Genomic DNA, 24,488 nt, shown 5'->3' with positions numbered 1-24,488 from the left:
ATAGCATCAAGGTTTTCTCAATAATTATATCCAAATGAAAGAAGAAGAAAAAAAAAGATTAAATACCCAAATAAATGAGACAACTTGAGATGGAAAGGAACTTCGGCTGATTTCCGACCCGTCAGATATATTGCACTTGGAAGGCATTGCTCCAATTTATGTTTAGCCTGCAAGCACCTCAAACTAATTTTAGGGTTACCTCCTAATAGTATAAGTTAAAATTTGGATGGATAGAAGAAATCACTTAATATTTTTTATCTTCGTTAAAATTTGCACCTGGACCTCATAGTACTCAGTCAACTTCTTTATACTAATAATTTTAATTGATTTTTTTCTGTTTGAAGAATTAGTAACTATTTAGCAAAGGCACAACAAAAGCGGCAATATCTCTCAAAATCAAATTCTCTCTTTGTGCACTTTATATGACACTACCTAGTTTGCAAGTCCATAATTTTTCCTTTTTTTTTAATTTTATTTTACCAAACAGATTTTTATTTTATCACAAAGCTTTCGTATATTTTAAAATATTTTAAGTTATAAAAGTATATAATTTATTCTTTATATAGTTCTCAATTTTTTAAATTTTGTTTTAATATACTAAGAAGTTGATGTCAAAATAGAGAACAAAGATTAAGTGGGCATTTGGACATAAGAATTGTAAAATTTCGGAAAAAGTGAAAAAAAAATTCAAATAAAAATGGTATTTAAAAATTAAAGTTGTATTTGGACATGAATATAATTTTGGGCTGTTTTCAAATTTTTGTGATTGATCTGAAGTGAAAATTTTGAAAAACAACTTTTTGGAATTTTTTAAAATTTCAAAAAAAATCGGAATTCATCTTAAAGTGATGAAAATCAAAAAATTTATGGCCAAATACTAATTTCGAAAAAAAACTTTTAAAAAAAAAATCGGAAAAAAGTGAAAAATTTATATGGCCAAACGGGCCCTAAAAGGTTTGACCCTTGTAGTACGAGTCCTGCGTACTTCTGAAAATGGAGAGAGTAGGACCTTTTCACTTCAAGTTCAACCTTAAATAACGATTTTTTTCAACTTTAACCCAATGTTATATCCAAACAACCTATATCATGGTCACATATATAGCAATCCGTGAAGTGTGTTAGGTGCATGTAAGGTGGCTGAAACGAGTCCACAAGGCCATAACATTGTGTTAGGACGAAGTTAAAGAAAATGGCACAAACATAGAAGAAAAACTTTATAAATCCATTTTACTTGTTGGGTTTTGATAGAGAGAAACAAAATAGGAAAACAAGAAAACTACGTTCTTTCCTCTTTGCTTCATTTATTAATAAAATAATAACAATAACACAGGAAACAGTTACATAATCGTCTTTCTTCACACAGAATTAATTTTTCCTTCCTATCTTTCTAATTTCCCATGCAAGTTACTTTTTGCATGGCACCTTCTTTGAGGGTTCGAAACCAAAAGGTCCAACAGTGAAGACATCAAATGTGGGGAGTTTAACAGGGAGAGAAGTAGCTGCTGGTGGCTTAGGAAGTGGGGTGTATTTCAACAAAGCTCCAGATTTTCCACCATTGTAATCTGTTGGGACATCACAGTAAGTATTGTTTGATGAGACCAAGAACACCTTGCATTTGTGGTAAGCTGCTGAGGACAAGAATTTGGGCATGATCCAGAAGAAGCCATTCTTGTCTGTCTTGCCCTGTTCCACTAATGTCTTCTTTGTGTTGTTGCATACTAGCTTCACTACCGCACCTGCAATACCATCATATATATACAACAAATCAGTATCCTTTAAGGTGGCTAAGTTTTCGGAATGTTATAACTAAACGAAAGTGTTACGGTATCATGTCACCTAAAAGATAACTACAGATAACCACCTATAATTATGAGTGTAATTAGCTACTTGAAGAATAAGGGTGAAACCTACTACAATAGATTGATGGTGAATAGAAATTATTTACAGTGTCAATATGTCATGGTATATATTCAAATTTATAATTTCGAGGGTAAATAACTACTGTTCAGTGTGCATGCACATAAGATATGTATAACAATCTATATTAATAGCCATAGCAACATCAATGCTGCCAAATAAAAAGAGTAAAAAATTTCAGCTCAAAATACTAAGAAATCGTTAGAAACATATGTATTAACTTAAAGTTTGATGTGGTACTAGAGTTTTGAAAACGAAAATTTGACTCTTTTTGGTAAAATGCCCTTTTCTATCGGAATGGGTTTATTAACCTTTCCTATAGTATATCTCGCCAAGTAAAATGACATAAGTAATACTGATATGAGTCACTCAGATTATATGTTAATGTTGATTGCTTAAAATGTTAACTAAAAAAAAATACTCCCTCCGTTCCAATTTATGTGAACATGTTTGACTGGGCATGGAGTTTAAGAAAAAATGAAGACTTTTGGAATTTGTGGTCCTAAACAAGTTAAAAGGAGACCCAGAGTATTTGTGTGGTTATAAAAGCTTCTCATTAAGGGTAGAATTGTAAGTTTAAGCTAAATTATTTCCAAATTTAAAAAGGGGTCATTCTTTTTGGAACGGACCAAAAAGGAAATAGGTTCACGTAAACTGGAACGGAGGGAGTAATGAAGTATAAAAAAGAAGGATATTAAACAAATTACCCAGGAGTGGGGAAGCTTGGTTTAGAGTTTTAACCCCTCTAAACTTGCACGGCTTGCAGTAAACAAGGCCACGGACTGCTACAGGTTTCCTAGTAATAGGAGCAGGAGCAGGATAAGGTGATGGTGTTGGTGTTGGTGGTTTAACTGGTGGCTTAGCTGGTGGTTTTGATGGGCTATAAGTGGGAGCCTTAGTTGGTGGTTTAACCGGTGGTTTAACTGGTGGTTTCGATGGGCTATAAGTGGGAGGCTTAGTTGGTGAAGGGGCTGGGGAATGTTTGGGGTGGTGGTGGCCTTTGTGAGGCTTAGGAGCTTGAGCTGGTGAAAGGTGGTCATGATGTTTGGTGGTAAACCAACCCCCAATGTCTTCCTCCTGGCTAAGAACTACTGTGAATGAGCTAAGTAATAAAACTGAAAGCTGAAAAAGAACAAGGGCCTTTGCCATTGTTGCTAATATTGTGTGTGTAAAAGAGAAGTGAGAGGTATGAATTTATAGGGGCAGAACTAGTCGGTAGTATGTGGGAGGTAACAGATACTTGATAGATTAATCGAGGTGCGCACAAATTGATCCGGATACACAGTAGTTATTAAAAAAAAAATGTATGTACGGGGGCTCGAACAAGTTTAGTTTTTACAATTGTTTTGTTTACATAAATAAGATTATAGTATGATATCTATTCTGACCTTAATTAAATGTGATCCATAAGACAAGGGTTTCAGTTAATCTCAATTGAAGCTAGATTCTAGCTAGAGAAGTCCTAACAAGGGAAGACAAGTGCTTAAATGCTGCACATGCTGGAACGGAAGGCCACTTAGAAGTTTCCTATGCAATGACCTTTATTCAATGCATATTCTGCAAAAAATTAAACAAAAAGGGGAAAAAAGGTAGACCTTGTTCATGCAATGTTTTCCTTCTTCATCTCCCTTTGAATATAGTAACGTGATATACTATATCCGTTGTTGTTAACTCGACGTGCTTGGTTTGGACGCTTAAGTTCCAAATTTAATCAGAATTCTCTATCAAATCAACTTCATAATTTGAAATCAGTATTTGATTACAATACTCAGAATGGAATTTTCCACAAAATAACTTATTGTTTTAACGAGATTAAGTATTTTTTTAGCATCGACGAAGTTGATATTTTTATTCTCTTAAGAACATATCAATTTCAACATTAATGAAACTGATATTTTTATCTTTCTTCTGAGGACGTATTGATTTGATCTAATAAGCATATGGCTGTCTAAAGTAGAACCTGGATACGTATATCTTCTAATTACCTTCATAATCAATCTGTTAACGGAAGAAAATCATTTACACGGGCAGTCGGCAGAATGGTTAAGGAACACAATCTCACTGTACTAAAACAATGTCATTGTAACAAAAAGAAACTTACTTCAGCTATAATGATCCGGAATGTAAGATATATAAAAAGTGAGGAACGCAATACAACGCACGAATTTACTGAAATCCAGGTAGTGATCAGAAATGATTATTTTTTATTGTGTAATATAATTGTTCAGTGGGAAGGAACTTCGTACATCTTAATTTTAAAGTAAAGCGTCTGGGTTAGCGGAGAGGAAGAAAGTGGGTCCTAATAATGATCCGTTAATGTTATTACTGTACCCATATCAATAAATTCATAATTTTAAAAATATTGTGTAAACATTATTAGACAAATTGTTCAAGTTATATAAAATTATAAAATAAAATTTAAAGAAAAATTCTTGAAATTATAAATATTTTCTTATTTAGCTAGCTCAAAAAATGAAGAATCCTATCTCATAGAAGTTTTCAGATGCCTCATTGTGATTTATGAGGAGTTATGCCGAAATATCTTATAAAAATTATTGTAATTTCTATAACCTAATACTTAAAAGAAAACGCAAAAATACTTTTATTACGATTCTCAAAAGATATCCAAATAATACATACGAATTATAATTTAAATCTTATAGCTTTTTAGAAATTTTGAAGTGAAAAGCTTGACTACAAAATTGATAATGACAATATAAAGTTTAAAGAATGACTATTGTTGAATTATATTTTATAACAAATAACTTAGTACATAAAAAAGAATATAGTGAGACGTTGTTATTTTTTCAATTGAATGCAAGAAAGAAAAATTTAACAAATTACAACTCATTTATAATATATATAACTCTTATTCTGCTATTTCATCTTTATTGCTTCATATTTGTATTTTTATCAATATGACTCTTAATTTTATATTATAATCAATTTTGCTTTATTTTTTATTTACTTCAACGCTAATACTCTTCGTACGAAAATAAATTTATATACCTTAAGAGCTATATCAACTTGACAAATAATCTTATTTATATGATAAATTTGAAAACATAATTGAATAGAATTCTTTTCTAATTAGTTAATTCAAAAACTTAATTATTTGATCTCAACAATAAAGGAAATTACATAGTTTTCTTTCATTCACATTCTTAGTATTGTTCATCTTAATTTTTAATATTTAAGTATAATTATGTCTTTAACCAAAAAAAATTTAAGTAGTTAAAAAAATCATATGTCAATTTTGGATCTTTGTGTTTTCAAAATCGTTGTGTTTGTGACGCATATAAAATTTTGTCAACTCATAATTTCTAATATCTTCAATAACAAAAGAATCTTATCGTTCATACACCTTTAATACCAACGGGCTCTAAAGAAAGAAATTCATTTAAGGTAAATTTTTTAATTGATTTAAAGGCTTAAATATTAGGACTTTTAATAATCAAATTTTAGTTGATTTTAAAGTTCTAAAAATTAAAAAAATTACTTAAATTATAATTTTGTCTAATGTGAAATCTATTTCTAAAGGATTAAAAAAACGAACAATATTTCACTAAGGGTCTTCGTGCTTTTATATTAGTATAGATATTCTAGCCTTAGTGTAGACGTTGCGGTGTTGGCATCTAAATGAGTAATTTTTGATAAAAAAAAATACATAAGTATTGTTTTAAAAATTGTGTTTGAGTTAAAAAATAAACGAACAAATTATTCAAAGAATATAGTCACTTTACTGGTTTAATAATCTATGAAAAGTTATTGAATACACTGTGTATGCGTATTAATTTATATATTCATTTAGAAGTGCTAAATATTAGAATTTCTTACCTAGTTCAAATGAGGAAAGTTTTAATAGATCATACTAAAATATTATTTAGTAGATGAATCTGTGAAAACTTTTCTATAATTTATTCTTACATAAGACTACAGATAGAACAATAGCACATTTAATAATGATATCAATCTTTGTATTTAACTTGTAACAGGCAACATAATTTCTAGAAAGAAAATACTCTTAGAAGAGTTCTTCTTCTGTAATACTCCCTACCATTTGAACCGTATTTTGTTCCTTCAACTACCGATTATTTTTCTTATTTTTAGCTATTCTATATTTAAAACCTTTCCTTATTTTTAAGTTTAAATCTTTTAATAATCTTTGTTGACGAATTTAAATCTTTCTCCTTTTACTTTTAGTCCTTCCATTCTAAAACTCTTAACATTATTTTTAGGTTTTTTATATTTTTTCAAAATCAATATAGTTGATTTCGAATTACTAAATATTAGGGAAATAATTAAATGATTGTTCCCAAATATAAGAAAAATAATTAAAATGACTATTTTGACCAACGTGAAATATATTTTTAAAGGGTAAAAAAGGCGAACAACATTTCGCTAAAGGCTTTCGTGTTTTTAATATAATATAGATAGATAGATTATTATTATTATTATTATTATTTACTATTTATCAAATGATCCGTCATTATATTTACCTAAGATTTTTGGAGTTTTTCAAATTTTCGAAAAATTTTAAAATTTATTTTCAAGTGAAAATTAAAAATTTTATGGTCAAATACTTTCGAAAAAAAGGTGAAATTTTTTTGAAAAAAAATGATTTTTTTAATGTCCAAACGGCCTCTTAAAATCAACTAGACAACTGCACTATGTAGCTAGTCTAGTCTGCTCTGTCATTCCAATTAAATGCCTTTGTAGCATATAGCAGAAGTCTTCAAAAGTTGACTAATTTTATTTAACAAAACACGGCTAATCTCATTGGTAATTGAACAGTCATAACATTAGCCATAATTCACGTGTTTTCACGCAAAACCATGTTGCCAATGGTCAATCTAGAATAATTACCAGAAACAAAAAAAGGAAATTGTAAGGGAAAAATGTCTTGGGGGGGGGGGGGGTTGTACCTCGGGAGGGAAAGCTTAGATTAGTTATCAATCAATGTGGATTCCAAAATCTTCTTCGTTGCTTGACTTTCCTTATTAAACAAGCATACTTCCCTTGTTAAACGTCTTATCTATATTAGCACGTCAAAATAATACTCCCTCCGTTTCATATTATCTGTCGTGATTTCTAAAAATAGTTGTCTTAAATTATTTATTATTTAAAAAGTTTAAGATAAAATTAATTATTTTTTTTGTTTTACCCTTAATAGTAATTGTTCTTGAATATGAAAATGTCATATAAATAGAATAAATATTCAATGAAGATATATTATATCTTAAGGTATAAATAAGGGTAAAATAGTCATTAAAAACTCTTCTAGTTAATGTTTCTTAAGGTCCGCGTAGAAGAAAAATATGACAAGTAATTTGAGACGGATGAAGTAAAATCGACTTAAAGGAGGATTAAAGGGTTTTTTTATTATCAAACTCTTTTTCTGTAACGACCCGACCGGTCGTTTTGAGTAATTGCACTTCGCTCGCTAGTTCCCGGGCATGACTAGCCTCGTATGATGTATTATGACTTATGTAAATCGTCGGTTTTGGTTTTCAGGATAATCGGAACAGGTTTGGAAGAACAATTCTCAGTTTGAAGCTTTAAATTTGAAAGAGTTGACTAAGTTTTGACTTTTTAGTATTCGATCTCGGATTTGAATTTTTATGATTTTTTTAGCTCTGTTAGGTGATTTTGGACTTGGGAGTGTGTTCGGAATGTGATTTGGAAGTCCGTGGTAGATTTAGGCTTGAATTGGCGAAATTGGAAGTTTAGAGTTTCCGGTCGGCAGTGGAAATCTCGATATCGGGGCCGGAATAGAATTTCGCAAATTGGAGTAGGTCCGTAGTGTCATTTGTGACGTGTGTGCAAAATTTCAGGTCATTCAGAGTTGATCTAATAGGTTTCGGCGTCATTTGTGGAATTTGAAAGTTTTTAAGCTCTTAGGCTTGAATCCGAGGTTGATTGGGTGTTTTAATGTTGCTTTGAGTGACTCGAAGGCTCAACTAAGTTTGAATGATGTTATGAGATATGTTGGCATGTTTGGTTGAGGTCCTGAGGGCCTCCGGTGTGTTTCGGATGCTCAACGGATCATTTTAGACCTTGGAAAGTTGGCAGAATTGCTGGTGTTTTTGTTGCAGAGAATCCTTCTTCACGTTCGCGAGAGGGATATCGCGTTCGCGAAGGGTTGTTATGAGAGGCAGTGAGTTTCTTCTTCGCGTTCGCGAAAGTTCATGAGTTAAAGCTATGCGTTCGCAAGGAGCGATCTGCGTTCGCGTAGGGTCGGCTGTTTGGTCTTCGCGTTCGCGGGTGGGCCCTCACGTCCGCGAAGAAGGGAATATTGGTCTGAGGCAAGTTGTGCTTCGCGAACGTGAGGGAGCTACCGCGTTCGCGAAGAAGGAAATAATACCTGGGCAGAATGTTTAAAAAGAGGTCTTCGCGATTTTTAGGCCATTTCTCACCATTGTTGGCCGAATTTGAAGCTTTTTAAGAGGGATTGAAGAGGGATTCGAAGTGAAACACTTGGAAGTAAGATTTTTGAACTCAATACTCGATTCTATGGTAATTTCTAACTAATTAGACATGAAATTTGTGGGATTTAAAGCCTAAAATTGGGGAATTAGGGCTTGAAATTGGAAAGTGTAAATTGGGGATTTAAGGGATCATTTGAGGTCTGATGTTGATGTTCTTGATATGTATAAACTCATGGGAGGATGAGGATTCTTTTGATGTGATTTTTATCAAACTCCGAGGTATGATCCCGGGGGGATGGGTTTGAGCAAATTCGGGATTTTTGGTCTAAATTAATAATTTTCGTATGGGTTTCATTCCTTTAGCGTATATTGATGATAATGTACTGATTTTGGTTAGAGTCGGAGCATTTGGAGGCCGAATCAAGAGGCAAGGGCGTCGCGGACTAAAGTTTGGCTTGACTTGAGGTAAGTAACGCTTCCAAACTTGGTTCTGAGGGTTCGAAACCCCGAACTATGTATTTTATGATTGCTATTGAGGTGACGCAAATACCAAGTGACGGGCATGCATCGTGAAAATTGGAACCTGGATCATTCCATGGCACCGCTTAGTAAATCTTTCTTGTTGATATCCGTGTTTCTATCATGTGATTGAGTAAATGCGCTATGAAAACATGCTAGATATCCTGCTAGGGCTTCACACCGATATTGTTGAGACCCGAGTGGTCGTTTCTTGCTGTCATATCATTATCTTTATTGATATTTTTTAATCACTCTTGTTCATGCATCATATATCATGTCTCAGTCTCGATTATTGTTATTTGGCACTTCATATCATTATTCGGGCTAGTATCATGATATTGTGAGCCCCTGTGTGTGAGACTGGAGAGGTGATGACTGAGTGAGGCCGAGAGCCTGGTTGTGAGTGACATTATATAGGATCGGGCTGCACGCCGCAGTGATTATGTTGATGATTATGATAGCGCTTGAGCTGTAGGAGCCCTTCTGGAGTCTGTAACACACCCACAGTGAGCGCAGTTGATTATATTGAGGGATAGATCTTCCCTGGACATGGATCTTGTCCAAAGTATTTATACCTGGAGATGGATCTTCTCCATAGGGCTGGAATGGCCCTCCTCGGTACGGGATGACTGCGGTCAGTAATATATTTTCCGGGATGGATCTTCCCTAGGCCGGATGGCCATATACAGTACCGAGTGGTTGAGCACTTGTGAGTGGAGGTACATAGAACATTGATCATGCTATCTATGCATTGGTACATAGATATTTCCTGAGTTTTTTTAAACTCTGTGCTGTTCAGACTACATTTATTTATTGTTGAATTTTGCCTAAACTGCAAGCATTGTCTACTTTCTGTACAGTTAATGATATTACCTATTGAACTTTGGTTCGTCACTACCTGTTAGTCCATAGTTTGGACTTGTTACTTACTGAGTTGGTGTACTCACATTACCCCCTGCACCTTGTGTGCAAATCCAGGTATCTCGGGTCACGGTAGTGGCTGCTGATCATATCATTGTGGACTTTTCCTTGGAGATAGCGAGGTAGCTGTTTGGCAGCCGCAGTTCCGCCTTCTCCTTCCTTATCTTCCTTTAGTATATTTGTTGGGTATTCTCAGACTGTGTTGGTCTTGTTATTTCGAACAGTTGTAGTATTTTGCTCATGACTTAGTGACACCCGAGGTTGGGCTTGGATTTTTCCGCTTTGTTAAACTTGATCTTTATATCTTTATTGGATTTCTGTTGAAAAAAAAGGGTTTTAATTAAGTTTTAAAGGAAAAATGTGGTTGTTTTGGAAATGAGTTGGCTGGCCTAATTTCACGATATGCGCCATCACAACTGGGTCGGTTTTGGGGTTGTGACATTTTCAAACGATTAAGCGAGTACAAATTTTGTGTCACCAGTAAAAGAGTGACAAATTAAAGAAGAAAATGAAAAACGGGTTAGCTTAGTCAAGTTAAGGTCCATGGTTAGAGAAAAGGATATACTTCCTAGTAGAGGTGTACATAGGTCTGGTTGATTTGGATTTTTCAATTACCAATCCAAATCAATGGTGTCGAATTGTTAAGCCTATAAACCAAATCAAACCAACGAAATCGGGCTTTCTCAGATTTTTTGGGTTTTTTTTCTCGAGTTTTTAGATTTTTTTCCCGATAAAGTCTTCATAGCACAAAATATGTAACTTGTGCTTCAAATATTTCTTTAGTCCTAGTAAGATACAACTATATAATGTATTTTCCAAAAAAATAATACAATTATATGAGATAAGTTATATCATTATACTAAAATATTCAATAACAAAGATAATAAAATTGCATAAAGAAAATATTGCTAATTAATAAGTCATAATGAAAATTAACATAATCTAAAAATACTATATAGGTCATGCTAAAATAAGCATAGCCAATAAGTACTATTAATTACATAACTAAGCACTAAAGAAAAAAAAAAACTAAGTTATGCATTTTCATTATAAACCAATGTTAAACTAAAAAATAGATATCCAACACTATCACCATTCTTAGTATCGAATTGAATTTCTTATGTTAGCATTAGTATTAATTTGAACTTTGTTTGAGTTACAACAATTATGGGCTATAGAAAAACTAAGTTATGCATTTTCATTATAAACCAATGTTAAACTAAAAAATAGATATCCAACACTATCACCATTCCTAGTTTCGAATTGATTTTCTTATGTTGGCATTAGTATTAATTTGAACTTTGTTTGAGTTACTACAATTATGAGTTATAAAATTTATTTACCATTCAAGAATTTTAAGTCCAAACTTGAAATAATACGTAAAATATTACAACTGTAAAAAAGTTTAAGAAATATTTGTAAATTATATTACTATATATATATATATATATATATATATATATATATGATTTTAAATATTGTATAAATGTACTAAATTGAATTGGTGGATTAATCAGCATTGGGGAAAAACTACTATGAGAAATTATGAGGAGAAAAGGCGTAGTGTTTTAGGCTATATCACTAACAAGAAAAGTGATAATTTTGTGAAGGTGTTTTAGGCTTACAGCATTGTCCTTTTTTTTTTTGGTCACACAACCCTTAGTTCTAGATTTATGGAAGAATGAGTTCTGCACAATTTTCCCAAGATACAGAATGGATTAGCAAATAGAAAAATAACATGTGATATATATTTTGAAACTCTCAAAATAGACAATTGGGACATTTGGAGTTTAATTTTGTATAATATCAATACAATTTATTCGATTTATCCAAAATGAAAATTTATCATCCATCTTTAATATGGCCAAACGAATCAATAGAACAAGATAAAAATTTAATTCAAATAGTTTATTTAATATAAATGCTTCTAATATAATCATTTCTAGATGAACATACACTAAAATTATAAGAAAGGATAATCATTCAAAAGAAAGAAGGTCTTTAACATTGTCTGAATGCACTAAAACAGCCACGAGACGCGTTGTGATAACATTTGATTCACTGACACTGATTTGCAATTGCTAAACAGTACTATCAGGAGTTACATCAGTTCCTCCTGCCATCACTTTTACAAGTCGAAAGTTGCTTTTAGCCTCCTTGTTGTGCTCATTTACAGCAAATGTTGCGATTCCCACGACTTTAGGGTCATTCGGGTTTATGGGTTGCTCACTATCGAGGAAATTATGTTTTAGGCCATTCTTTGCGGAGGAAACATGAAAGAAAATAGAAGCAATAATTAGGACCGAGAGACTTGAGACTTGAGACTTGAGAGGAGAAGAAAGTTGAATTGTAGAAGAAAAACCTCCATCCAAAATAATTAGAAGAAAGTTTAAACTATATACCCTCCATCCAAAATTTACCCTAACTTCCATATTATTTCATTGCATCTTAAGAAAAACCTTAATTTTTCTGCTATACTGTAACTTTACACTATCTGCTGACATAATAAAAGAATGTATTCTGACAAAATTAATTAATTAAAATAACATATTTGAAAGGACAAATCAGCTAAACCATAAATAGATTCAAAGGAATTATTATTATAAAATCAAGATAAGAGAGATAAGCTTAATTATTGTACAACACAAAGGAAGTAAATCTTTCGAAGCCAAACTAGAGGGAACATCTAGCTAGCGTTTGGACATAGATTTAGTTGAAATTTAAAAAAGAAAAAAGTTTTTAAAGATGAGACGAAAAATAATTTTTGAAAGTTAAAATTGTGTTTGGACACATATTTTACTTAAACAAAACTCGAAGTTTTATGAGTAAAAAACTTCAAAAACTACTCTAGAGCTATTTTTGGGATTTGAAGATTTTATTTTCAAAATTTAACAAAAAATAATTAAAATCTATAAATAAATAGATGTTTGAAAATAAAATTTGAAAAAAAAAATCCCAAATTTTATGGCCAAATGGGAGCATATAAAATTAGGGGCATTATCACTTTTAGCCTGCGTAGAAATTATTTACATTTAGTAGCCAAAAAAGTGTATAATTTTTGTATATAACATACAAATATATATATATACACACACACAAAAAATACAAATTTTATATATTTCTTCGACTATTATTTTTACAACAGCTATATAGTGTCATTTTTCCATAAAATTATCTCAATTTCCAAAGTTATAATTAAAGAGTTACATGTACCTTACATGGACCTAACAAGTGACCAGAGAATTTTCCACTGATCCGGGCTTGGTTCTGGCTCTGGTCCAATCCTCATTTTAAGGAGCACTTTTACCAAATAGCCAAATTTTGGCCTTATATTTAGAAGTTGATCATCTTTCAAAAATTAACCTGTAATCTGAAAGGACTCAAAAAATTTGCATAAGGTCAAAAATTAAAAGTATCGATTATGAGGTAAGCATAGGGCAATAATTGTTAAAATTGAAGTTATGCCTGTGAAGCAAACAAAGACACAAGTTCAAGACCATCCACATTAAAGACTATTTGTGTACTTCAATCACCTCAAGGGATGAGGGCACGAGTCTGTTAAAAATGAAAAATAGAGGGGCTCGATCCTATAACCAAGGGAGAAATTCAAAAATAGCCAGATTTACAAGTGGTCATTCAAAAATAGTCACAGTTTCAAAATTAATTGAAATTTAGTTACTTTTTATGTAAAGATAAATCTGAACGAAAACACTATTCAAAATCCGAAAAAATACTCAAGTATAATATACTGGAATTCTAGGATAATATACTGTAGCTTCAGTATATTATACTGGAGTTCCAGCATAATATATCGGTCCAGCATAATATACTGGAACTTTTCGCATGTTGGAGTTCCAGCATAATATATTGGAAGATCATACACAGGTACACCAATCTCCAGTATATTATGCTGAAATTCTCTGTGTTGCAGTAAAATAGTGGCTATTTTTTAATAACTTTGCAAACACTGGCTACTTTTGAATGACCAGTCCGAAAACTAGCTAGCCCGTGCTATTTTTACTATAGGGAGAAATTAAAAAATAGCCAGATTTATAAGTGGTCATTCAGAAATAGCCACAGTTTCATAAGTAATCGAAATTTAGCCACTTTACATGTAAAGATAAATCTGAACGAAAACACTGTTCAAAATCCAGAAAATACTCCAGCATAATATACTGGAGTTCCACCATAAGTATATTGGAACTCCAGTATATTAGAATGGAGTTCCAGCATAAGTATACTGGAACTCCAGCATATTATAATGGAGTTCGAGCATAAGTATACTAGAACTCCAGCATAATATACTAGAGTTCAAGTATAATATACCGGTCCAGTATAATATGTTGGAAGTTCATACACAGGTGCTCCGATCTCCAGTATATTATGCTGGAACTTTCCGCGTGTTGGAGTTCCAGCATAATATGCTGGAAGTTCATACACAAATGCACCGATCTTCAGTATATTATGCTGGACCGGTCCCTATTGCAGCAAAATAGTGACTATTTTTCATTGGCTTTGCAAACGCTGGCTATTTTTAAATGACCAGTCCGAAAACTGGCTAGCCCGTGCTATTTTTACGTTTCTTTTCTCTTTTCTACATCATTCTACTACTTGAGTTTAGCGAATTTAGTTTCTTAAGCTTAATGCAATATCCCAGCCACTCGTTTTTGAGTATTTACATTCCAAAGTTGTGTTTTGCATATGTTACTAAGTCGGTATAACTTACTAGTCTGTCAATACTTGTAATTTCAAATGTAATTCATAAACTGAACGCCACATATTCGACTTGCTTACGAAATAAGCTTTTTAGAATTTAAAATACGAGGAAGTAATCTAGACTTTCCACTACTCCACAATGTTATATTTTTTTATTCAATTTTTATTTTTTATTTTTAGTTTAATAAATATTGATCCAATTAAAAGAGCTTGAATTGTTTTTTAATAACTTCTCTCTATTAAAAGGCTTTTTGGGTGCAATATTTATTAGATTAAAAATATTTAAAAACATAAAAAATGTGGTGTGAAAAAATAATGCAGATGAAAGTCTTGTGAATATTGTGTTAGGAAATATAGTTATATGACTTGGTGAAAAAAGTCACAATTATATGTCTATTTGTGAATTTTACTCACAAAGAAATGAAAGGAAAAAAAAAAACTACACCTAATACGTAAGTAAAATAAATGGAATGTGAAAAACAGTAAAGAAAAACAAAAGAAGCATATATAGAAAGGAATGGTGGTGACATAATTAATTAGTGATGCAAAATAGTTAATTACAAGATAATAAATGCTTTAAGGCCAAACTAAATCAACACAACACAAATCCTGGGTAATTCTTCTAATTCCTCAGCCACTTTGAAACAATTTGAAGAGTAGCTGAATACCCTTTTGTTGGAAAATGATTGAGCTCCTTTGGCAGCCACAGCAGCACAAGAATTAGAAACTGAAGAATTTAAAGAAGGTGAGGATGAGGTTAAATAATCTGTATTTTCATGTTTAAGAAGCTCAGATAATAGAAGAACCAGAGAAGCCATTTGAGACTATTTCTAAGTTTTATGTTAAACTTTTCAAGATTTGCCTTTGTTTTAAGACAATGAAGTCAGGGCACACAATTCCCCATTTATAAGCGGAACCAAAAGTAGTTGAATATTAAAAACATATTGGCGGCCCACTGAATTTCTTTTCTTAAAAAAAGAACCAACCATTTTTGTGTAACATGGGGCAAACAAAAGCAGTTGGCTCAGGAGAAAAGTGATGAACCTACAACTATGGTTATGGTTTTGCGTGGGGAGAGGGTGCATACGAAAGATTTTATTTACCCTCGATTAACATGTGTCTTTGTAATTGTACATATACATCATCACTTAATCATAATTAATTAGTACATACATATTATTATATTAATCTTATCAGTTATTTATGATAAATTAATATAATTTCGTATAAATATCGATAAACTCTTTTTCGAGTTGTAAGCATTACCAGCAGTTGGCTCCTGTTGTTTTTGGTTGTTCTTGTCAACAGTTTGGGCTTTCAAAAAGGAAGGCTCGTACAGTTGTATTCATTTATGGAGGCTCAGCCACCGCTAGCTGTTTCTGAAATGTGAAACCACGAGCTCCTGCCACTTGTTCCATTTTCATTTTTTTTATTTTTCGCTTGTAATTTTTGGGAATTCTTTGATTCAATAGTACCATCAACTTATATCAGTCAATTCGGGGAGGTTTAGACATCGTTTTTGACTCAAATAAACTTGATTGGGGTTCAAAAAAGTAAGCTTAATTCGAATTGAATAAAGTAATAGAGAAAACATCATCTGTCTTCTCCTACATCTGTCTAACGAGTTTTTAGTCAAAATTGTCATTTATATTTGAGGGTAAATTTAAATTTGTCCTTTATATATTATCTTGAGCACTTATTGTCCCTTAAGTTTATATAAGTTGAGCAACCTTTAGTCTCTGTCAACACCAAACCCAAACAGATGCACAAAACTAACGGTTCCTTTCTTAGTGCAATGAACATAGCACAGCAAGGGGTCATTTGGTAGGGTGTATAAGAATAATGTTGAATATGGTGTATTAGTAATGTCACACTTCCTTTTTCCGCTCCGCGAGGGTACAAGGAGTTTTTTTCAATTAAAGGACAGTCGAAACGGGATTTGTTTATTTATTTCAGAGTCGCCACTTGGGAGATTTAGGGTGTCCCAAGTCACCAGTTTAATCCCGAATCGAGGAAAAGAATGACTCTGTATTACAGTCCGCGAACCAGAAATCCGGATAAGGAATTCTGTTAACCCGGGAGAAGGTGTTAGGCATTCCCGAGTTCCGTGGTTCTAGCACGGTCGCTCAACTGTTATATTTGGCTTGACTATCTGATATAATACGTATTATAAACTTATGTGCAAATTTAACTTTTAAAAACCGCTTTTATCATTATTTATTTTATACAAAATTGCAACGTCGTGAAAACGCATCTCGAGCCACGCCACAACCAGTGCACGCGTGATTTGTTGACGCATTTTGACTTCGTCAAGATCGTGATTTGGGTTACATAAATGTACACCCGTATTCAAGAAAATAACCTTATTAAATATGCGCCAAAATACTACGCGTTATGATATTATTAGGTAAGACCGTGAATTTTACTAAATCGCCCATCTTGAAATCTAGGTATTTTCTTATATAAAAATAAATAAATAAATAAGATTGGAGGACTGCAATTTTTTGTATTATTTATATTTGTTTATTTGTTAGCGAGATCCTCCCTTATTTTATGAATACCCTTTAATGACTACATCTTTATTATTACTAAGTTTGTCCATAATTATGAAGTCAATCTCTACATACTTAAAAATAACATATTAATTACTAATTCAAAACAAATATTAATGGAAAGTAATATTACTAAAATGATAATTACGAACAACATGGAATTGCCCAAAAAGTAAAAAAAAACTAATTATCCTATAGTTGGATTAAAACATATTGTTAGTATTATTTACAAATACTGAAAATTAAAAAAAAAACTTGATTACTAAACCATATTTCTAAAAGTTAAACAATTTAAACTTAACTAACTTTGTTTTAATTCACATCATGTCCTAATACTTGATTCGCAAACTAATTCATGTTTTAACTGAAATTAACTACATGATTCCGATTAACTTAATGTTGACAAAAAACCTTATGAATAAGGAATTAATCAATTTTTGCCAAACTGATTCAATAACGCCATTTTTTACGCTATTTCTTCTATTTTTTATTATTAAACAGTTTTAATTAGTAATCCGTCTTGAATATATTTCCTAATAATCCGGTTAAGGCGTTATTTAATATATCACTATAACATGTCTAATTATGCCAAATGACAGTGATTGACAGAATAATAATACATGAATAATCTAAATACAATACAAAAAAAATTAAAACTAAATTAAAAATTTAACATTCTGTTCTTCATTTCAGCTTACAAAATGCCAAAATTACAGTTGTGTACCTGGTATTGCCAATATAAGAAGAAGAAAGTCAGTCATGCAGTAATAACAATACAGCACAACAACAAAAGTCCAATAGCAGTAACAACCCAGGAACAGAGTTTGCAAACCGGTAGAGTATTAAACTCAAAACAAAAGCTTCAAGCTTTGATGAAAAACAATTAATTCTGATTTCAAACAATGAAAGAAAGCAAAATATTTTTTTTTAGTTTTTTTTTGAAAGTTTAAATATTTTTTCGGAATTTTCTCTCACTTAAATGTTCAGCCCTTTTTTTCTCTCTCTTATTTTCTTTCTGTTCAGATTCGTTCTTTTTCTTCTGTATTCTCTCGTATCTGTCTGTGTCTTGTGTTCAAGACTTCCTATATATAATCTCAACCCTTTAATCAATTAAAATTAATTCATTTTCTCTACCAAACCCATTATCTTCCCACTTATCCCCATTACATTAAATAAATATATCACGCCACCCCATTATTTTTTGTCCCCCATGCCTAACATAAATAAATACAAGATTCCTCCCCACTAAATTTTGTCTTGTCCCCCTTTATATTAAACAACTATATCACAACCCACCCCATTACATTTTGTCCCCCATGCTTCATATAAACAATTACAAAATATACAATTCCTAAACTACCCCTCCGACCTTACTGAAATTACCAAACTACCCCTGAACGTACTGCAAATTACCAAACTACCCCATCAGCTATAACAAATCAATTAATCACACTCAACCAAAATATAGCCAATATGACCAATTTCTACACAAATTTAAACAACAAATCACATGAACATGATTTCTTCAACACTTCAACAACAAATCACATGAACACAAATTGAACAACAAAGAACAACTAAAATTTGATTGAACAATATTTTTTAGCAACAAACAATCCTATTTTCAGATTCAACAACAACAATCAAACAAGTATATTTAGATTTCCAAATTCAATAATATTGAACTTAAAATCAACTCTAACAACATCACAACAAACAATTCCTATATTAAACTTAAACAAGATTATGAGACAAATTCAAGAAATAATCATAAGTGATAAACAAGAAATCAAACTATACAAATTTCGGATTCAAGATCAACCAAACAAAGTATGAACATGAATGAAAATATTTTAAACAACAAACATGATGGATTCAAACGATTAAATCAATATATTTCCCTTAACACAACTAAATTCTTTTAGACAAATAACAAGATCGACGAAGAAACAATTATGAACTTAAGCTTGAACTTAACAATATTAACAATTTCTAAAAATACATAAACACATGAAACAAATTGAAGAAACAATTAATTAAATTTCAATTTGAGTCTAACAAACATTAAACTAACAAATTCTTACCTAAACAATAAAACAAACATGAAATAAACATGAAAAATCACTAATTAACTTTCCATTTGAAATCTGAAAATTAATTCAATCAAAACACATGAACAAACTAAGAATTAATTCAACGATGAACAACGAACAAAACAAGAATTGAATCATTTAACGATTTTGGATCCGGAAAATATCAAACAAAAATATGAACAAAAATAAAACTTAGAACAACTAACCGGAGATGAACAACGACGAACTCGAACCATGTATGGATTGTTTTGACAAATATCAACCAAAGCTCGAACAAAAGCTTGAACTCGACTTTATTGAGTAACGTCGAAACAGTAGCAGTAGTTTACACGAAACAGAAGCAGCGTTCGGTTGTTTGATCGGAGAAAATGAAGCAGCCACAACATCGTGGCCATGGCGGAAACGTGAGCAACAGTGACGACTCAACACAACAGCAGCTCGACGTGAAGATGGAGGGGAAGAAGCAGCGTCGCGGCAGCATCGGCGGCGACAGGCAGCAGCAGCGGTGCAGCAACGACAGCATCAGTAGCGGCTTGTTTGGACGACGCAGCAGTAGGGGAAGCCATGGACGACGCAACATCAAGGTGACGATGAAGCTCGTCCATGGCTGGATGTAACAGAAGGAGCAAAAGCTAGCTGAAACGCAGCGGGGAAGGCAGCAACGCGCACAACAGAGGTTTGACGAAGAAGATGAAGCAACGGAGAAAACATGGACGACGTCGACGGAGAAGATGAAGAAAAAAAGATGGAGGGGAAGCCGTGGTTGGGGTGTAAGGGGGAAGCCTTGGCTGGAAGCTTGTGTTATCTTTGGGGAAGATGAAGAAAAGAAGAAGAAGAATGATAGGGGGGCGGGTAGTTTAGTGTAATTTTAGGGTTTTCTTCTTCTTCTTTTTTTTGTTTCTGTTTTGTTTTTGTTTTGTAAAAAAATGAAAGACAAAGGGGGTTTGGGTCTTTTGGGTTATGGACTGGGTCGACCCAGTTCGAAATGGACTGGGTCGTTTTGGAAGATTGAGTATTTTTTGGGCTTGTGGCTTGAATTTGAAGAAAAGGCCCAATTCCGATTTTTTTGTATTTTTGTTTTCTTTTTTTTCTTCTTTTATTTTTCTAAAACTAAATTATAAAATACTTAAACTATTAGTAAGAACTAAATTAAGTTATAAAAGCACAAATTAACTCCCAATAACAATAACGCACAATTAAGCAATAATTAAGCATAAAATTGTATATTTGGACATTAAATGCTAAAAATGCAAACGATGCCTATTTTTGTAATTTTTTATTTTTTGTAAAATAAATTTAATTACTAACAATTGTAGAATTAAATCCTACATGCAAAATGCGACATATTTTTGTATTTCTATTAATTTAACAAATAAACATGCACAGACAAATACAAATAATTATTCAAAAATATCACAAAATGTCACAAAATTGCACACCAAGAAAAATTATTTTATTTTTTAATTTTTTGGGAGTAATTCTCATATTGGGCAAAAATCACGTGCTTACAGCTGCCCCTCTTTGCCCGAAGACACGAAGGGTTTTCGTGCAAAGATAAAACGAGCGATTTTTGCCCATCCGAGTACTCCGTGTGAAGCATTTTTTTTGAAAAAGATTTGACCGAACCTTTGCTTCAAAGGTTTCCTACATATCCTGGGCTAAACAGGAATCAGGTCAATGTAGTTCGGGAAGTTTTGGTAGCTGGGACTACCGGTTGGACTGCAATGTTACTGTTGTTGCATGCTATTACTACTGCTTTCCGATCTCCTTGTTACACCGTGCTTAAAAGAAAACAAGAAGCTAGGCTAGACTGCAATTTGTTCTTGTTGCCTTGCTTTCTTGTCTGCATGCATTTCTTCTGGTGCTTTTCTTCTTTTGACACATGTACTTGAGTTTGTACTGTGACCTCTTGTTGCAACCTTCTGTTTTCCGGTGCCGGGGAATTTTATTGTTTCCTGCTGGGGATTCCTATTGTAACCCTCTGTTTTATTGTCCTCTGACTTGATCTTGAAATGTATGCCTCTGTTCTATGGGCGGGCTCCCAACTTCAATACTTGAAAATTAAAGACTGAAATGTATGCCTCTGTTATCTGGGCGGGCTCCCAACTTTAATGCTTGAAATATAAAGACTGAAATGTATGCCTCTGTTATCTGGGCGGGCTCCCAACTTCAATACTTGAAATATAAAGACTGAAATGTATGCCTCTGTTCTATGGGCGGGCTCCCAACTTCAACACTTGAAATGAAAAGACTGAAATGTATCCCTCTGTTCTATGGGCGGGCTCCCAACTTCAACACTTGAAATGAAAAGACTGAAATGTATGCCTCTGTTCTATGGGCGGGCTCCCAACTTCAACACTTGAAAAATGTATGCCTCTGTTCTATGGGCGGGCTCCCAACTTCGATACTTGAAATGTAAAGACTGAAATGTATGCCTCTGTTATTTGGGCGGGCTCCCAACTTCAACGCTTGGAATGTAAAGACTGAAATATATGCCTCTGTTATCTGGGCGGGCTCCCAACTTCAATGCTTGAAATGAAAAGACTGAAATGTATGCCTCTGTTCTATGGGCGGGCTCCCAACTTCAACTCCTGAAATGTAATATCTCTATTCTCCAGGCAGACTTCTGACTTTTAAAATTTAAACTATGTGTCTCTGTTCTTCAGGCGGACTCCTTACACCAAACTTGAAAAGTATGTCTCTGTTCTCCAGGCGGACTCCTGACTTTTAAAATTTAAGCTGTATGTCTCCGTTCTTCAGGCGGACTCCTGACGTCAAACTTGAAAAGTACGTCTCTGTTCTCCAGGCGGACTCCTGATTGCTAAATTTGAAATTGAATGTCTCTATTCTCCAGGCGGACTCCTGACTTTTAAAATTTAAACTGTATGTCTCCGTTCTTCAGGCGGACTCCTGACGTCAAACTTGAAAAATACGTCTCTGTTCTCCAGGCGGACTCCTGACAACTTGCATTTATCCTGATTAGTGCTTGTTTTTCCCTCCTGGAGAATTCCTCTTCAACAACTAACTTTTCTCCCCCTGCTTAATCAAAGAAAATTTCGTCAGTTTAAAACGGTGGTTAGTTGATGGCATTCTTGCTGAAAAATCCTTCCACTGCCTTGCTTTGTGTTGACTAATTTCCACGCACTGACCCTAAACCGCTTGACTTTCTGACCAACTTTTAAATTTCCCAACCTCTGGCGACCTAAATGTTTTACACCCCTGCTGTTATTTCACTTTTCTGACCTTTTTGTTTGAGCTTTCGCCTTTCCCACGACATTTCCCAATCATTTCACCGATGAAACTTCCGTTAATTCCCTGTATTCCACTTGACATCAAGTTGTTTTTGACATGCTCTGACCACGTTGTGCTTTACAATTCTAGAAGCTGGTAGTGAACTTTGAAGTCCTTTCTGCTTGCATTGAACAAAACTGGCACTGAAACATCTCAGCTAGATAAAACCCTCAAAAGAAAATGAAATGCAATGATTTTTGAGTTAAGGATAAGAAGAATCCAAAACCAGATGACTGTTTGAAAAGAGAAGGAAAAGAAACTTATCTGAGCGAGACAACTAGTACCAATGGTCAAGACATGCATTTTGGATTAATCAGCCCAATCTATCCAACCAAACAACTCTCAATTGTCGTACCTCATTGCCCAGAACTTCCATCACTTGTTTGATTTATCCAGACCTTAACCTTGTTTCCCTGCGGTACCGCGAAACGGTTTCTATCAACAGACCTTTCTCAGTTTTCCATTTCTTATCTCACCTTCGCCTTGAGGTGCCCGTAAAGGTTTTCACCAACAAGACTCTCTCATTTATTTTTCTCTCAGCTCCCGTCGCCTTACGGTGCCCGTGAGGGTTTTCACCCATAAGACTCTCTCATTTATTTTTGTTCTTCTTGCTCGAACCAGAGTGTTGCCCCTGTCGTGGGTTATTCCTACCTGTTCATCTTGGCATTTCTCAAAACTGATCATAAGGTCTTTCTTTGGACCGTAATGTAGGCTTTTGGATTGAGTTAGAAAGAAAGGTATAAAAGGCTCAAAACAATTCAAATGGGTTCAAATTACAACTTTCGGAATCCCACTTTCATAACAATCACCACTTCTGCCCCAGTTTCTTGCTTGGGGATTTTTGGATTTCTATTTGGTATGACTGAACCTCAGAGTAAGGCTGCCTACGTACCCTTTCGGGATCAAGTCAAACGTAGTTCACTGTATTTAACTTTGTTGTTGTGATTTTATTCCTTTCCTTTTCTTTCACTTTTCTTTCTTTTCCTTTTCTTCTTTTCTTTTTCTTTTCCTTTTCTTTTTTTTTCTTTTTTTTATGTTCGGCACCTGTGTTCTCTGATAGTGTCGCTGATTCCGAAAGAGGTGTATGAAAAATAAGCAAGGCTCGAAGGGGATAATAAGGGATATAAGTGTTTGGATAGCAGAACAAAATGCCTTCATCATTTCAATCTTTAAGATATGCCAAATACGCACAGATACATTCAGAAAATAAAGAAATCATACATAATATCTCTTGACCGCATCGGAATTGATGGTCATTTCTACACATTTTCCTTCCACATCTATCAAATACAATGCTCCGTTAGACAACACTCTGGTTACTACAAATGGTCCCTGCCAGTTTGGGGAAAATTTTCCTTTTGCCTCAGCCCAATGAGGCAAGATCCGCCTCATTACTAATTGCCCGACTTCAAATTTCCTTGGACGTACTTTTTTGTTGTATGCTCTTGCCATTCTTCAATGGTACAGTTGGCCATGACACACTGATGCCAATCTTTTCTCATTGATCAAACTCAACTGCTCAAGACGGCTTTTCACCCATTCATCATCATCGATCTCAGCCTCTGCAATGATTCGCAGAGATGGGATTTCCACTTCTGCGGGTATTACTGCCTCGGTACTGTATACCAATGAGTAAGGAGTCGCCCCTACCGAGGTACGCACGGTGGTGCGATATCCTAACAATGCAAAAGGCAATTTCTCGTGCCATTGTCTAGATCCTTCAACCATCTTTCGGAGTATTTTCTTTATGTTCTTATTGGCTGCTTCAACCGCACCATTTGCCTTGGGACGGTACGGAGTAGAGTGCTTGTGAGCAATCTTAAACTGCTCACGTGTCTCCTTCATCAAATGACTATTAAGATTAGCCCCATTATCTGTGATGATTACCTTTGGGATCCCAAACCGACAGATGATATTTGCATGCACGAAGTCAACTACAGCCTTCTTGGTCACAGACTTGAATGTCTTCGCTTCCACCCATTTGGTAAAATAATCTATAGCTACCAAGATAAACCTGTGCCCATTTGATGCTGCTGGATCAATTGGCCCAA

General features: G+C 33.6%; 1 protein-coding gene across 1 annotated transcript; it reads right to left on the bottom strand.

The window, feature by feature from the left end:
- Positions 1 to 1,260: 1,260 nt before the first annotated feature.
- LOC104211461 (pistil-specific extensin-like protein) lies at positions 1,261 to 3,089 on the bottom strand. Its single transcript, XM_009760521.2, has 2 exons — positions 2,625 to 3,089; positions 1,261 to 1,736 (listed from the first exon to the last, which is right to left on the bottom strand). Exons 1-2 carry the CDS (start codon positions 3,064 to 3,066, stop codon positions 1,405 to 1,407), a joined length of 774 nt encoding a protein of 257 aa, XP_009758823.1. The 5' UTR covers positions 3,067 to 3,089; the 3' UTR covers positions 1,261 to 1,404.
- Between the last annotated feature and the right edge of the window lie 21,399 nt (positions 3,090 to 24,488).

This window comes from Nicotiana sylvestris, chromosome 2 (genome assembly GCF_000393655.2).
Source record: "Nicotiana sylvestris chromosome 2, ASM39365v2, whole genome shotgun sequence".
Lineage (NCBI taxonomy): Eukaryota > Viridiplantae > Streptophyta > Magnoliopsida > Solanales > Solanaceae > Nicotiana > Nicotiana sylvestris.
The sequence above is the reverse complement of the archived record's forward strand: the minus strand, read 5'-3'. Positions and strand labels throughout refer to the sequence as shown.